The sequence below is a fragment of the Lutjanus erythropterus genome, chromosome 6 (assembly GCF_056507025.1).
Source record: "Lutjanus erythropterus isolate fLutEry1 chromosome 6, fLutEry1.hap2, whole genome shotgun sequence".
Classification (NCBI taxonomy): domain Eukaryota; kingdom Metazoa; phylum Chordata; class Actinopteri; order Lutjaniformes; family Lutjanidae; genus Lutjanus; species Lutjanus erythropterus.
In genome coordinates this window covers 42375104-42390838 of record NC_139322.1, presented here as the reverse complement: position 1 = coordinate 42390838, position 15735 = coordinate 42375104, and the positions used below count along the sequence as shown (strand labels likewise).

The window sequence follows — 15735 nt, the reverse complement described above, 5'->3', positions numbered from 1 at the left end:
TCTGTTGATATGCTGTATATGCTGGACTTCTACATTCAAACTACAACAGCTGGTAAGAAGGTACAGCACATGATTTCATTCTGTGGTGGGTCATTATGTGTTATTTCAGCACTTTGGTTATTGATGTTTTCCAAAGACTCTTTATGCATTGTTTTCTGTATTATGATTTCAAAGAAACTATGGAAATATGTTCTTAAATCAGGCTGAGGTATCACATATTGGTAGTCTTTATACTTGCTTTGTGTGGTTGCAGATAAGACACTAGTAGTCTTGACTACATAATAAATATCTTTACCATTCTTCAGTGTGATAGACATTATAAATTGGAATAAGATGTGATGCCACTTGACAGGAATACTGGCAAAAATATTAGCCTGTGTACAATGTTTTGGCAGAAAAGTGCCTCACTTGAATCAGTAGCCTTGATTTATATTTTCTTTTGTGCTCTTAATATCTGTATACATTGTGTCATCATACAGGCTGATTTAAATGCCAGGGAATTAAATCATTATTGGACAGACATGGTTAATGTCTGGGGCATCCTGATGTCAGAAAGTATTGGGTGAGTTTTGATTAATCCCCCTGGAAAAAAAAGATAAAGTGCAGCTGAAACAGTATTCATTTACCTAATGGAAGAGCTGAAGAGCTCTCCTCACATTGATGTAGAGGAAGTGCTGTGCTTGGCTGCAATAGTAATCTGAAGAAATACACTTCCTGATTTCGTAATAATAAACCAAATCCTCACATTTTCTCCCAGCTCATTCTTTGGACCTCAACAAAGTTCAGTTGTGTTGTAAGATTTGGGGATATGGGGGCATAAGTCAGGGAGTGTATATTAAATGATCCAGTTTGTTGTTTGACTGTTTTCTATCTCATTGTTTACCTTTATTCTTTATTTTCAGTGGCCTATTTTATATATCGTCAGTAGTCTGTAATGCTTAAGGCTGAACAGAAAGTTTGATGCTCCAACTCCAGTAGGAAAATCCCTCTGACCAGTTCTTCTGTTTTAAGCAGAAACTAAAGGACTTTCCATATCTCTAGGATGAACCTTGTGATTATTGTGGCTATTACTCTTAAAGTACATTTGGTTTTGCCTCCTTTTGTATATCAGTATTTAATAGCATATTTAAAAAGAACTAAAGTAACTGGACTATGAGCTGGCAATATGTGCATTTGTACAAAAAAAGAAAAAGATTTGTTTATCTCGTTAAATTATATGTACACATAATGTTAAACTTTTTAATCATACAACACAACAATGTTACTGATTGTATATCGGACACAAATAAATAATCAATGCAACTGATTGGGTTTGATTGATCGTGTTTTTCAGTTGTCTGAAATTGCTTTAATAAAAGTGTATAATTTGGTTTATGATACACCTTTACTAATAATGCTCTATTCATACAGGTTTAAAATACCTTTCATTCTTGGAGAACTGCACCATTGGTCAGATAGTAAATCAGGCACTGCTAAGAAATGCTAACTGGGGCTGAAAAGCACAACAATTCCAAAAAAGCTTGGATGTAAATAAAAACAGATTGCAATGATTTGTGAATCCTCTTCAACCTATGTTCAATTGAAAACTATTTAATGTTCAAACTAATTAACTCTTTTTTTTTTTTTCTTTTTCTTTTTTTTTTTTTACTGTTTTTTGTAAGTACACACTCAGTCTGAATTTGATACATGATACATTACAAAGAAGTTTGGACAGAAGTATGTTTACCTGTGTTACATCATCTTTTCTTATAACAACATGTTTCTGAAGTCAGAACACTAATTGTTTAAGTTTTGAAAGAGAAATTCTTCCTCATTCTTGCTCGATATATGACTTCAGATTCTCAACAGTCTTTTTATTTTGCGCTTCATAATGTTTCACACATTTTCACTGGGAGACCGGTCTGGACTGCAGGCAGGTCAGTCTAGTACTTGAACTCTTTTACTACAAAGACATGCTGTTGGAACACGTCCACAATGTGTCTTGATAGTGTCTCGCTGAAATAAGAAGGAATGTCTCTGAAGACATCTGGATGACAGCATATGTTGCTCCAAAACCTGTTTCTGCCTTTCAGCATCAATGGGACCTTCACATATGTGACAGTTACCCATGATGCCATGTGCACTAACACGCCCCCATATCATCACAGATTCTGTTTTTGAAGTTAGTTCTGGTAACAATCTGGATGGTCCTTTTCTTCTTTAGCCTGGAGGACATGATGTCCATGATTAGTGAGAACAATCTGAAATGTGGACTCGTCAGACACTTTTCCACTTTGCGTCAGTCCATCTCAGATGAGCTCGGGTCCAGAGAAGTCTGCAGTGTTTCTGGATGTTGTTGATATATGTCTTTCTCTTTGCATGGTAGAGTCTTAACTTGCATTTGTAGATGCAGAGACAAACTATTCACTGACAAAAGTCTCCTGAAGAGCTCCTGATCCTGTGTAGTATCCTTTATACAATCATGTGGGTTTTTATTTGTAAAAGTTTTATCGCAGGCAACTGGACCTGCTTGGGTGTTTTCTGGATGTCCTCTCATACTCCAGTCAAACTCCAGTCAAACTCCAGTCAAACGGTGTTGTCCCAAAGTTTGTAGCAACATGTCCATGAAGATTCTCAGTCATCCAGGTCATGGAATTTGTAAAAAGGTTATGTCCTTTCTTCAGCTTTTCTATTAAATTAAAGGCATAAATGCCCCCTCACCATTTTTTTTTTAAAAAGAGACATTGTTCTTAAACTTGACATGAACTATTTGCCCACGCAGTTTAAGCTCTTTATCCGTGGAATGTTCCAAACAGGTGTGAGACAGTGCAATGTGGAGATACCACGAAAAAGCTGAATCAGCAGTAAAAGTTCAATTCAGCATGTTCAGGAGTTTTGCTACTTGCATACTCACTCAGGTGTGACCAGCAGCTTTTGGAGGCTAATGCTTGCTCACTAAAGATTAGATGTTTGCTGTGCAACAGACATTATTGAGTCAGTTCACAGACATTATAACTTTACCTGCTTTACTGCTTCAATCAGTTTTGACATTTTCCTTAAATAATTATAACAAATAATGGTCACTTGTAGCCGCAGTGGCAGCTGTTCAGACAGAGGTGCTGTAGCACTCTCGTAATCGGGGTGAGCAATTATTTTTCATAGGGAACCACTTAAGGAATTGATTAGGCTGTCGTGGCCAGACACAAATGATATAAGGTCCTAATAATGGACAAATCTCTAATAATGGAATGGTCAGTTTCTGAATTGCCATGTGATGAATTGCGGGTTAATATTTTGTTGGCAATGTCCAAAGCATGATGTTTTACAGTGTACCATGCATGCTGCATACAGGTTGCAATGATAGTAGCAGCAAAAGCAGGAGAACAACGTAAATGATGTACAGCATTAAGTGAACAAAGTTTAATAAGAGTTTAATTTAAAAAAAAATCCAAAAGATCCAGTTTCCTGGGACCTTTAAAAATAAAGGTCTGATAAAAGTTTGATGGTAAGCAAAATGGTATGAACTTGTGAGCCAAATCAAACCTCTCATTTGTCTGTATCTGGGCCCCGGGCTGCATTTTGCCCAGGTCTGTTCTAGGGGAAAGGCCATGGGGTCACTGAAATCAAAAGAGTACAGTCTGTCTTCAGTAAATTTCATGACAGTCTACCCATTACATTTTGATATTAGGGCTAGCTGAGGGCTAATTCACAAAACCAAGACAGCAGATTAAGCCAGAATTTTCCAATTTGGCTGAATTTAGCTGTGACTCAGTTTTGTGAAAGCAGTGGCACAAGTTACCTTGGAGATTTATTCTGTGCAGTTGGCCTGCTGTAGACCAGGCCTCACTCATCCTGGTGCCTTGTTCAGTCAGCAGTCAGAAACCACTGATCTCTACAGTTATCCTATGTTCTTCTGTATGTCTGTTGCTTTAGTTCGGTGGTTTCCAAAACTGGGGGTGAAAGTAACTTCTGAAAGGGGAGCATGCCAAAAAAGTTTGGGAGCCACTGCCTTAGTTCATCAGCCTACTTTTTTTTAAAGCTAAATAAGTTTATGAATATGAAAGAATTTATAACAATCAGGAATCTTTGATACATAAATTGATTGATACATTTTGATTGTTTTGTACTTTTGGATCCTGGCTACAGCCCTGCTAGTTACTTGTTTGCAACTGTCTCTGTAACTTGGCCACAGCCTCAGCAGAATCCTCATGGTACATGACCCGCGACCACCTCTTGGTGGCGGTAATGTGTCACCTCAGCTCAAGGAAGTGAAGAAGAAGAGGTCAACTCCACGGTTTCCCATTCCGGGTCGACAGTATCCTTCACAAACAGGCGAAATGTTGACCCGACTGTCGCGGTTCGGGCCCGCTCTTCCCCGTTTGCTGTCAAGTCCACCGGCTCGGTTCGTCTCTCAGTCCAAACCGAGTGGTGCTGCCGGTTCCACCGCCGTGACAGAGGTGCACCCCGCCGCGGAGGCTGCTGGACACGGTGAGGTCAGCCAGTACGTCAAGGTGAGTTCTCTCCATGATGGACTGACCAAACACAAGTTACACACAGAGACAGTGGATACCGAACTACGTTAGTCAGTCAAAGTCTGAGCTAAAATGTTCCAGTAGCACTGCAGAGCAGATCCACTGAGTGAACTGTAGCAGCTAGGTAGCTAATGTTAGCAAGAGCTCTGCAGGGGTGGAGGGAACTCATTACAGATACTCAATCTACTGTAAGTAAGTAGTTCAAGTAATTCTTGTACTTTTATGAGTAGATTTTAAAGCCTGTACTTTTACTTATACTTAAATATGCAATACACCATGAAATCTACTCAGCATCCCAACCTTTCATCTGCATTTTAGTAGCCAATAAGACGTTCTGATCACAAACAGGCCAATGACAACAAGACAACACGCTGCAGCAGTAAGGATGCTAATCTTTAATCATTAATCTATTAATTGTCATCTACAATTTCACTTATTAAAAATGTATTGATGGATTTTGAATCAATAGTCGTGGCAGTTATTGGCAGGGCTGGAAGTAACAGTATACATATATATTTATATATATATATATATATATATATATATATATATATATATATATATATATATGTATCAGTGATAAATTAATCAGTCATTACGAATTTAATCGATCATGTAAAATTTAATCTATCTACTATCAAATAAACATCTGAAATATGTAGCTCTTTATTTGTTTCATAGGCTACACTGTTAGAAATAAAGGTTCCAAAAAGGGTTCTTCTTCAAGGGCTATGGTTCTACCCAAAGCAATTTGCTTCTGAGGAACCTTTTTTGGAAGTCTAAATCTCTGGTGTGGTAGTTCCCATTACAGTACGGGCGACACACACACACACGTGCAAGGTGAAACCAATCATAGAAGTTCAGAGGGAAGCAGAATGTGACAGTTGGCAGTGGGAGAAAGTGTCTTATTTATTGTCATATTTCATCAAAGCATGTGCTTTGTTCTCTGTGCTGCAAATTCATATCATTGTGTAATATAAATCATATCAACACAAAGAACATGGTGAATCACAAGCGTCCTATACAGAAAAAAAAAAATTTTTTAGAGTGAGAAGAAAAAAGAAAAGAAAAAGGAAGATAGGGGGAAAAAAAGAAAAAAGAGTGAGGGATAAAAACCAAAACAAAACAAAAAAGAAAACACAGCAATCATAACAGCAACATTGCATATTGTCATTGTCATTAATACCATCATCACTGTGGCAACCATCGTCTCCAATAATAATAACAACAATGTGACAACAACAACAGCATCAGTAACCATATGATCAAAACAATAGCAAAATTCATTAAAGTGATAATGGTCAGTGCAAAGGACAGTAAAATAAATATGCTAAATCAAACACAGACTTATCAGAAAATAAATACAAGTTGATTGTGGAAAAGTTGTAGAAAGGAGGGACTCAATATGGCATCGTACTGTTTCCCCTCACTGAGTGTTAGGACCAAGTTTACTGTCTAAACAGGAAAGTGTCTTAGTCTGTCAGTCAATCAGGACAGTCTGAGTATTGATGTTTCTGTCCTGTCTCTGTCCAACATGACATAACTAATCAAAAATCAAACATGTCATGAAACCAGTCTGGATTGTATCCACTCTTGGAATTAATTTGTCCCATTTTGTGTCTTTTCAGAATCCAGATTACCATGGCTTCTCCAGTGACCCTGTGGTGGATGAGTGGAACATGCGGGTGGGCTTCTTCTTTGGCATCTCAGTGGCTCTTGTTATTGGAGGAACATTTATCCACTATTTACCAGACCACGGGTGAGTTCTCAGTTCTTCATTGCTGCATAATACCTGCTATAATGTTTACTGTCAAATATGAGATGGCTGTGGTCAGGACATTTTTTCCTCATATCACAGTGAAGGCTTTGCTACGCTGTGGTATTCTGTCAGTGGGAAGAGCAGAAGTCTCATGCTTTTCTTTTTTATATTTTTTTTACATTCAGAAAATACTTGACTACATAATCTGATAGCATATTTCAAAAGTAGACTCGTTTCACACCCACAATTCCAAAAAAGTGAGTAAATTTCCAGAATGTTTCTGAAAAGGGAAGAAAAGTTAAGCTCAGGATTATTTTTGAATTTGCATCAGCACAACTGGTCCCTGTTTGGGAACACTCTCACCAAGGCTCACAACAGGCTGACCAACGCAGTGTGAAAAACTGGCACCCATGTGGGCAAAGCTGAGGCTCGTTTAGTCTAAAACAGCCATCCTCAATGAGCTTAGATAGTGGAGGTGAGGCATCAGTGTCACTAAATTGTTTATTTAGATGCTTTTTCGTTTCTTTTACAAGGTTTTACACTGTCTGCTTATGACAGTGGTTCCAAACTTTTTCTGGCATGCCTCCTCCCATCCCCCTACCCTTCTGTTAGCTTGACAGCATCAGCAAACATTCCAGTTTGGGAACCACTGGATCTTGATATGGTTTAAGTTTTATTTCTTTGTGCATATTATATGGTAAATACAGCCCGAGCAAATAACCTCTATGTTTCCAATTTATTTCCTATTCATTCCCATAAATTCCATTTAATTTCCATGGAACATTTTCCACCTTGAATTTTCTTAGATTTTTCCTTTTCTTTTTGCCTGATTCTCACTGTTTTGTGTGTGTGTCCCAGAATGCGGCAGTGGGCAAGAAGGGAGGCGGAGCGTGTCATCCTGCAGAGAGAGAATGAAGGTCTTCCTCTCATAGATGAGAACTACTACGACCCAAACAAGATTGCTTTGCCAACAGCAGGAGAGGAATAGGATGTCCAGCATCCACTTGATGTATTTCATGATTATTGTGTTTCACTATGATAGAATAAATGATGTAATTATTACGTGTGGATGATGACTCGTTGAAACAAAGTGTTTGACAGTTGTGGGCAGTAGTGCAGAGCTGATACACAACCCTACAAATAGCTATCATTCAAAATCCTTCCTGATCTCACTGATTAAGCTACGTTCAGTGTGACAAGTCTTCATGAGTGGTAAAATGATTGAAATACTACACCCTTATGAATGTGTTTAAAATAAATCAACCTAATGTTTTAATTTTCACAAATCTGCTATTTTTCTTTCTATCTCAATTCCAGGTAAAACAGAAACATCTTTTGAAGAGAGTTAAGTTGCTTTTTTACAATTAAGCAATAAGTTACAGTTAACCACCAAGGAACCCTGTAATTATTACAGTGCCACACAATGAACACTGCAAGGTAGAACAACTGCAGCTTCCCTGCAGTCTGAGCTGATGCCCAAATGGAAAAAGGCCATAAAAGTAATAACATCTACCATGTGCGTGTGTGTGTACACATTTACTACAGTACATGTCACAGTAGCCTCAGTGTTTGCTCCTGGTGGGAACTGTTGGGTTTCTGAAGAGTACTGTCTAGACCTGCTCTATTTGAAAAGCACCCTGAGATAACTTTGTTAGGATTTGGTGCTATACAAATGAAACTGAACTGAATTTGTTACCTCTGCCAAGGTTATGTTTTCAATTCTTTTTTTTGTTAGTTAGCAGGATGACAGAAAAACTACTGGCCTGATTGTTATGGAGGGGTGTAGGATGGGCCAAGGAAGAACTCATTGAATTCTGGAGTGGCTACTGCTTTTATTACAGTTGTGAGACAGGTCAATTGTAACACTCTGGTCTATGGCAAAATGAACTGGATTTGTTGCGTATGTGCAAACCCATCTTCATGAAAATGAACAGTGAATGATGCAAATAACTAAACATACAAAACAGCAGCTACATCACCCACTGTAGAAACAAATGCTGCAGGTAGGAAATAAGAAATGTATACATGATCCTGTTTTTCTGAGAATCTAACAAATAACACTTTTTAAAAATGATTTAACAAATCTTGGATTTAATTCCAAGAGCTAGGAGGAATATGGCTTCACCCTTTGACTATTAAAAATGTTTTTAAAGAGGGGATCCTATTAAATCACTCCCCTCAAAACACCAAGCAGTGTGTCAGTCCAGCAGCTGCCCACTGCTGTTTTTACAGACTATCCATTTGCCTGGTCCTGGTACTCCTGGTACCTTCCCTTACACATTTATATGATTATGGGCATTGGGTGTGTAATAAATGTCTCTTTTGTCTTATACACTCATTGATTTTCACCATCAGTTACCTGCATTGTACCAGCTTGAAACACTCATTGTGGTCTAAACAAGGCGTCTGCAACCTTTATGATCAAAAGAGCTATTTTGGCCAAAAAACAAGAAAAAGCTGTCTGGAGCCACAACTATTACCTCTTTTCCCTCACAACTTTTCTTTCTTTTTGATTTGTCATCCATAGTAAACTTATGGAGACTCATGAAGTATAGCCCCCATCAAAACTGACAAGATATTTTTGGTGTAGAGGCTGCATATGTTTTTTTTTTGTTTTTTGTTTTTTACAAAAATGTAAGAATCAATTAACACTGTAAACAACACAGCTCAACATATCGTCTTCCCTTTAAAGGGATAGTTCACCCAAAGTCAAAATTCAGTCATTACCTACCCACCTTCATGCTGATTGAAGGTCAGGTTTAGTTTTGCAGTCCACAAAACACTGCTGGAGTTTCACAGGAAAACAGTGTTGCAGAAACTCCAAAAAGTGGAAGTGAATGGTGACCAGTTTTCAAACAGAAAAAACAACAGAATAAACATAAAATGTTTTCATACTGCTTGTCTGGTGTAATCCAAGTCTCCTAAGGCTCCAACATGCCAAGTTTACATAAAAAATGTTATTTCCACAAGTTTTTTAGCCTGAATATTCATTGTAGATCCTTAGCTTGGAGCCATGGGTGAACTACCCCTTTAAATGACACTTCTTTTACCTTATGTGTTAAAAGATATTTATGTGGTAAAGACCAAACCTTTCAAACCACACCACCCACAAAATTACTCCAATAAAATGTTGTTGAAGGAATAGAAACCAGGTCATCCTGAAACAAGGCCCCAATTTTGGAGTTCATAGCTCTAAAGGAGAAACAAACTTTTCCTAATGGAGACTGGTTAATAAAGATTATAAAGAAAAAAAACGCAGCAGCGTTACGTCATAACAGTGCGCTGCGCATGAGCAGCGGAAATAAGGCGGCAAGCACAGCCGTTTAAAGAGTTGCGTTGGTGATCAGACTGTAGTTTCTTCTTCAATAGTTTTCATCAGCCTGAAGTGTTTGAGAGTGAGTCCGCCCTGGAGTGAAGTGTGTCCCGTGGAACTCTGCTGTGGACTCATGATGTCTTCACTGACTCTGAACGGAGTGACGGTGAATTTTCCTTTTCCTCCGTATGACTGTCAGAGGGACTACATGGGCAAAGTGATCGAGTGTCTGCAGAAGGTGAGAACTTATGTTTCAGCAGGACAGCAGTGCTAAAGTCATTTATTTATATCTGTGTAAAATGTAAAGAAAGTGAATTCTTGTTGTGTTTGGAGTGAGTGCTCCATCATCTATTACAATCCTCCGTGTTATAGTTGCATCATGTGTAGAAATCAAGAATTAATGTTGCAGCAACTTAAATTTTTCAGTTAGCAATGATTCCATTTTTAAAAGGGTTTAGAACAGGGACATTCAACTTGGTTTGCCCGGGGACCACTTCTGCAATATTATGTGGGGACAGGGGACAGTCAATAAACAAATAAACTAGAGCTGCAACATCTAATTGATTTTTGATCCATTATTAAATTAATCACCAACTATTTTGAGAATTGATTAATTGTTTTGAATTATTTTTCAATAATTAATTAATAATAAATGTCAGAATTCTCTGATTTCTCTGTCATCCTGTATCATCAGGACCAACGCAGGAAATCAAAGTTCAGTGACTGATAGAAGTTTCTGCAGCACTTTAATGATTCTGATGTGAAAAAAAAAAAAAAAAAAAAAAAAAAAAAAAAAAAAAAATATATATATATATATATATATATATATATATATATATATATATATATATATGTGTGTGTGTGTGTGTATATATATACTGAGTAATGACACAAACAGTTAGAGACAGGATGAAAAGAGGCGTCTGGTACAGTGATGATTCAGAGTTGATTACAGTGGGATCAGTGTCACACTTCTACAGATCTAAGTGAATACTGTCAGGTGTTGAAATTGTTCTTAAATTTGTTCTTGTGGTACCAGTCAGTTTGACAGCTGATGCAGCTGTGCAGCTCCTCAACAGTAACTGCTGCCACTTCAGACTGATGCTAAAAGGAACTGAGGATTTTTCATTTCACAACTTTGTCCCCTCCATCCGTGTGTCTTTTTCTCACATCTCTCTCTCATATCCTCACTGGGAGGAGCTAAGGCGCGAGGAGAGGAAGTGAGTGGAGGACACGAGCACCCCTGTGTTTGATGGCATTAAATCCACTATGACTTTCAGCCTATCCAGTACACCCCCCTAGTGTTTGGAGGAATTATTATGCATTAAACAGATATCAAATATCATCATGGCTCCTGCACACATTGTTTTTTAAAAAAGATATTTGGAATCAAGTGTCATAAACAACCTTAAGCTACTGCTGTGAAGCCTTTGAGATAATAATGTAATCTTAATGTACTATTTGAAGTCATACCATCAGAAAATATTAGCCACCACAACAGAACAAGAGACAGAGCAAGAAGTGTTTTTCTTCAGACATGCACTGGACACCACAAGTATGCAAGGGTGAAGAGAAAAAAATACTGAGAGACGTGCAGATTCTGCCTTTGATTTTGATTATTGAAAGTGAAAGTTCATTTTGATTGATTTTGTGTTGAAATTGTGACACTCCTACGACTCAAAGTACAACAAAAACTGCTTGACCCATATGCAAAGGTTAGGATGTTGTGCTAATAACAGCTGCCTGATGGATAGGTCACTGAAAGATGCAGAAAAATTTGCAAAATATTGTTCTTGTTGTCTCTCCGAACATGAAAACAGTGTACACGTCTGCCTGTTTGTTTCAGAAAGTCAATGGGGTTCTGGAGAGTCCTACAGGTACTGGTAAAACTCTGTGCCTGCTGTGTGCCACCCTTGCCTGGAGAGAGCACTTCAAGGACACCATCTCTGCCCGCAAGATCGCAGAGAGGCTGGGTGGTGAAGAGATGTTCCCAAACACAACGCTGTCATCCTGGGGGACGGCTGCTACAGATGGTGACACACCAAGTATGTTCATATCCCATTTATTACTGGAGAAGTAGTTACACGTAAAGTATCCAGGAGTAACAAATTTCTCTATTATATCAGAAAATAAAATTGTAAATCAGAATATCAGAAAATAAAATGACCATATCACAATTTCTTCTTTTTTCCCCCTTTTTCTGTCTTTCTATTTTATTCCCTTAACTCTGTCTGTAAAAACAAAAACTGTATAAATGCAGCAGGACGAATGAAATAAGTGATGAACTTGATAACTTGTAGTAGGAAAACCTGCAATAAAGTAATGTGGGTCACATCTGCAGGTGAATGAGAGCAACAGTCGCACTAGTTCTGGAAATGTTGAGCTCTTACATCAGCCTCAGTGTAGAGTGTTAGCGCCTCTCAGTGCCAATGACAGGTACAACAAGTGCATCTACAACAGCACTGCAAACAATGAAGTCATACGTCTGTAAAGACTATCAGGGAGGACTTCTTAAAACACTATAGATATTTTCAATGCAGTTGTTTTTTTTTCAGTGTAATGCAATCCAGTACAGCAATAATTGAAACTAAAGCCTGTCTAAGACCTGTTCCTTGTCATGTTAATCAGTCTCTGCAGGATTTCGTGGGCCTTTGTTGGGATTGCTGCGGCTTAAAATGGCTGACTTCACGGCAGCTTTTCTAAAAAACATTGCAATGAATGTTGAGATGCTTTTAGCCATTTTTTGCATTGAAATTGCAGGACTAAATGAAAATTGCAAGAGAAAGTTATGATTTCTTCTGTATAATTCAGAATTTAAGTCGAAGGCTACTTGTTGCAGGCAGAGTAAAACGACACTCAGTGTTCTAACTAAGCTCATACCAAAAAGGTTCATAATTACAAAAATCAGTCCCTCCGGGAAGCTGTGATGTTGCTGTTGTGACAGGTCATGCAAATTCAACCAGTCCCCTTGAAATCTGTTCAGCCCTGCAGTTTTGTCCAAATTCTGCAACTTTTCCACAAATCTGATCATCATGCTTCCATTCGGTTCCACCAGTCAGAACAGTCCCCTGTGCTAATATCATACATGTACGTCTCAATGGACTGACTAGAATTCATGGGGATGAATTTGCGTGAATTGTTGTGATCACAATCTCCTGGAGGGACTGATTAATGTTGTGTCAAATCATATTATTATTATATCTGAATAGACGCCTGAGTCACAACCACACAATCTTACAATCAACATCAACATGTCAGACTAAAGGCCCAAACACACTGAAAGCGTCTGACTTGCACGTTTTGGAAATACTGAAAGTGTCTTGAGTTTCTTAAAACTGCCTTGAAGAAGAAGAAGGCATACTTTATTAATCTCTAATCTTATTTCTATTCAGGAGAGACATAGAGACATATTAGGGCCAAAGTGCTGTTATTGTAGCAGTAGTTCCTGTGTGAGAGCTACAGCTGCAGCACCACCTACAACCAGTCAAAACAACAAAAAACAAATGATATGGAGATGATGATGATAAAACTGATCTGGACCCCGTTTCCCAGAGCCGTCGTAGCACTATGTGCGTCGTAAGTTGTATTTTAAGGTCTCCCTTAAGGTTGTCCCAACTCTGGGAAACAAGAGACGCACGTAGCACTACAAAGGCTCTGGGAAACGGGGTCCTGGTCATTCACTGTGAGAGGTGTATCTTGCATTCATTATGGTCTTTTCATGGCAAAATAGGTTTTATTAATCACTGATATAATGCTCTTCTCTCTGTGTCCCAGTAAACAGTCTGTCTGTAAATGTTCTGTCCTATGAGGTCTGAGTAAAGCAATAAGCAAATGCTGATGTAACACAAATACTAAATTAAAGATTTTACTGTGACAGCAGAACTTTTGCTTTTCTGAGCAAACCTGAAGAAACAACAGGCGAAATGTGTTGTTCGTTCTTAATAAAGTCACAGGACCAAGAACAGGTACATGTTGTGTTAAAGAGCAGCTGCTGTTTTTTGATTTTGTTGTTGTTGTTGTTTGTTGTTTGCTGCAGTCATAGACTCCACTGGATCAGTGCTCTTACAGGTCCACATCTAGTCAAAAATCAGTCATTATCTACTCACCCTCATGCCGATTGAAGGTAGGGTTTATTTGGTTGGTCCACAAAACCAACCAACCTGTGACACTGTTTTCCTGTCAAAGTCCAGTAAACCTGACCTTCAGTCAGCATGATGGTGAGTAGATAGTGACTGAATTTTCATTTTTGGGTGAACTATCCCTTTAACTTATGTAAGAGATTCTTATGTATGAATCACAAAAAGACTTTTAAACTTTAAACAGACAGATGAAGGCAGCAGTGTTACATCATCCTAAGTCATTGTTGGACGCTAGAAGAGATTAGATCAAATGAAAAAGGTCCAGTTCAATGGGAAAGCCTTAAACCTTAATTCATTAATATCTCTGAGACAGAACTGGTCATTCAGCCACCGACACGACTGACTGCATCACATCCATGTTATGCCTTATGTAACTTGATGTAACTATGTGTTCTTTTTGTCTTCCAGCCTATTACACAGATGTTCCCAAAATCATATATGCATCCAGGACACACTCCCAGCTTGCACAGGTTATCAGTGAGTTAAAGAACACTTCATACAGGTACAGTGTCATTTCTAAACCATTCAGTATGTTACAAATATTCTCTGGTTATGCATGATGAATGCTGGTGTGTATAGTGGACAGGGTACTGTATTTCGGAGAATGTTTTATTACTGTGAGGGTCAGATAAGATCCCTTCTAGAAAAAGCATTTAGATCAGTATGCAACATTTGAACAAAAATGAGGATACCAGCATTGTTTTGTGGCTGATCTACTGATCCTTAAAGCCAGAACCAGGAACCGGCACATGCAGATGCAGCGTCTGGTAGCCCTTCAAACATCGCTATATCTTTTAATCTGGTATTTTTCAGCTTTATTGCTGGAACACATGTCACCAATGACAGAATTACACTTGTAGGCATTGGAAAAGGAGACATAGGGTTTGGATTAAAGAGCGGTGGACATTAAATGGTCAACAATACACACAGTATCTTTCAACCACCAGCCAGATTAGCCACATGTACTGCTGAGGAGATAAGACAGATAAGAGGCATGCTCCCCGAGCTTGGGCTTGAAGTCTGCGTAAACTAATAATAAACATGTTTTCTGAGTTTGTCACACCAGAGAAACATGATATTAACCACTCAGTCAAATTTAAACGATTAAAAGTTCATCAAGTATATAAAACTAGGTCTCAAAATCTTGAAAAATTCCGCAGTTTTCTCTGCTCTGAAACACTGGGGGCGTGTCCACTCTGGTGTCTCAGAGCCTGAAACATGGACGTTCCATGTTCCAGCTTTCTTGGTCTTGTGAGGACATGTTGTAGTCACCAGAGCCGGTGACAGTTTAACGTTCTAACTCCACTATTACTACTATGTACTACATAGTTCTCAGTCTTGTCACGTTTTCAGCAACATGTGTCTTTAGAAGAAAAACTTCCTTTACACAGACTTTGAGGCTGATCCTGGAAAAGGAAATGGGACTCATGGGCCCACATCTTACACGTCTGTCTGATGTCCAGCACAGATGAGCTGAGTTTTGTGTTTTCTGGTAAATCGTCATGTGTCTGATTCAGGCCAAAGGTGTGTGTACTGGGATCAAGAGAGCAGCTGTGTATCAACCCGGAGGTGATGCGTCAGGAGAGCAACCACGTCAAAGTAAGTGACAACATTGGCCTGTAAAGTGAGTGGGCCTAAGTGTTGCTACATCTCATTAAAGAAACAGAAAGTTGTGATCCTTTCGTTGGAGGAGACACCAGTCTCTACACATCTGAATGTATCCCTTGCTTTCTTGCTGTGACTGCTTTTCAGGTCCACATGTGCAGAGCAAAAGTTTCCACCAGGTCATGTGTCTTCTACAACAACGTTGAAGGTAATGTGTAAAACCATTTCCTTCAGCAGTAGATATAAGTGAGGTCTGAAAAGGCAACACATAATGACTTGAAGGCTATGTGTAATATTTTAACACCAGCGTCAGTGTCACAATAAGATTACTGGATTATTAATGGAAGAACACAGCTGGAGCTTCTTCCAGCAGGAATGGGGTTCAAGTGTTTAGAACATCTGGCAATG

At 38.6% G+C, this 15735-nt stretch overlaps 2 protein-coding genes across 2 annotated transcripts in view; both read left to right on the top strand.

Moving 5' to 3' along the window:
• The first annotated feature begins 4256 nt into the window (after positions 1–4256).
• ndufb11 (NADH:ubiquinone oxidoreductase subunit B11) lies at positions 4257–7332 on the top strand. The gene is made up of 3 exons (XM_084721991.1): positions 4257–4490; positions 6140–6270; positions 7129–7332. Exons 1-3 carry the CDS (start codon positions 4317–4319, stop codon positions 7256–7258), a joined length of 435 nt encoding a protein of 144 aa, XP_084578117.1. The 5' UTR covers positions 4257–4316; the 3' UTR covers positions 7259–7332.
• A 2306-nt stretch (positions 7333–9638) lies between these two features.
• The window catches only part of rtel1 (regulator of telomere elongation helicase 1), a 35351-nt gene continuing 29254 nt past the window's right edge, over positions 9639–15735 (top strand). The window contains exons 1-5 of the mRNA XM_084721988.1: positions 9639–9821; positions 11430–11628; positions 14131–14224; positions 15240–15321; positions 15475–15535. Of these exons, the coding sequence (XP_084578114.1) occupies positions 9717–9821; positions 11430–11628; positions 14131–14224; positions 15240–15321; positions 15475–15535 (541 nt within the window). The 5' untranslated portion in view covers positions 9639–9716. The remainder of the gene's footprint in view (positions 9822–11429; positions 11629–14130; positions 14225–15239; positions 15322–15474; positions 15536–15735) is intronic.

Coding starts and splice junctions, on each gene's coding strand:
- ndufb11 (XM_084721991.1), top strand. CDS start 4,317: ATGTTGACCCGACTGTCGCGGTTCGGGCCCGCTCTTCCCCGTTTGCTG. Junction 4,491..6,139: donor AGGTCAGCCAGTACGTCAAG/GTGAGTTCTCTC, acceptor GTGTCTTTTCAG/AATCCAGATTACCATGGCTT. Junction 6,271..7,128: donor CACTATTTACCAGACCACGG/GTGAGTTCTCAG, acceptor TGTGTGTCCCAG/AATGCGGCAGTGGGCAAGAA.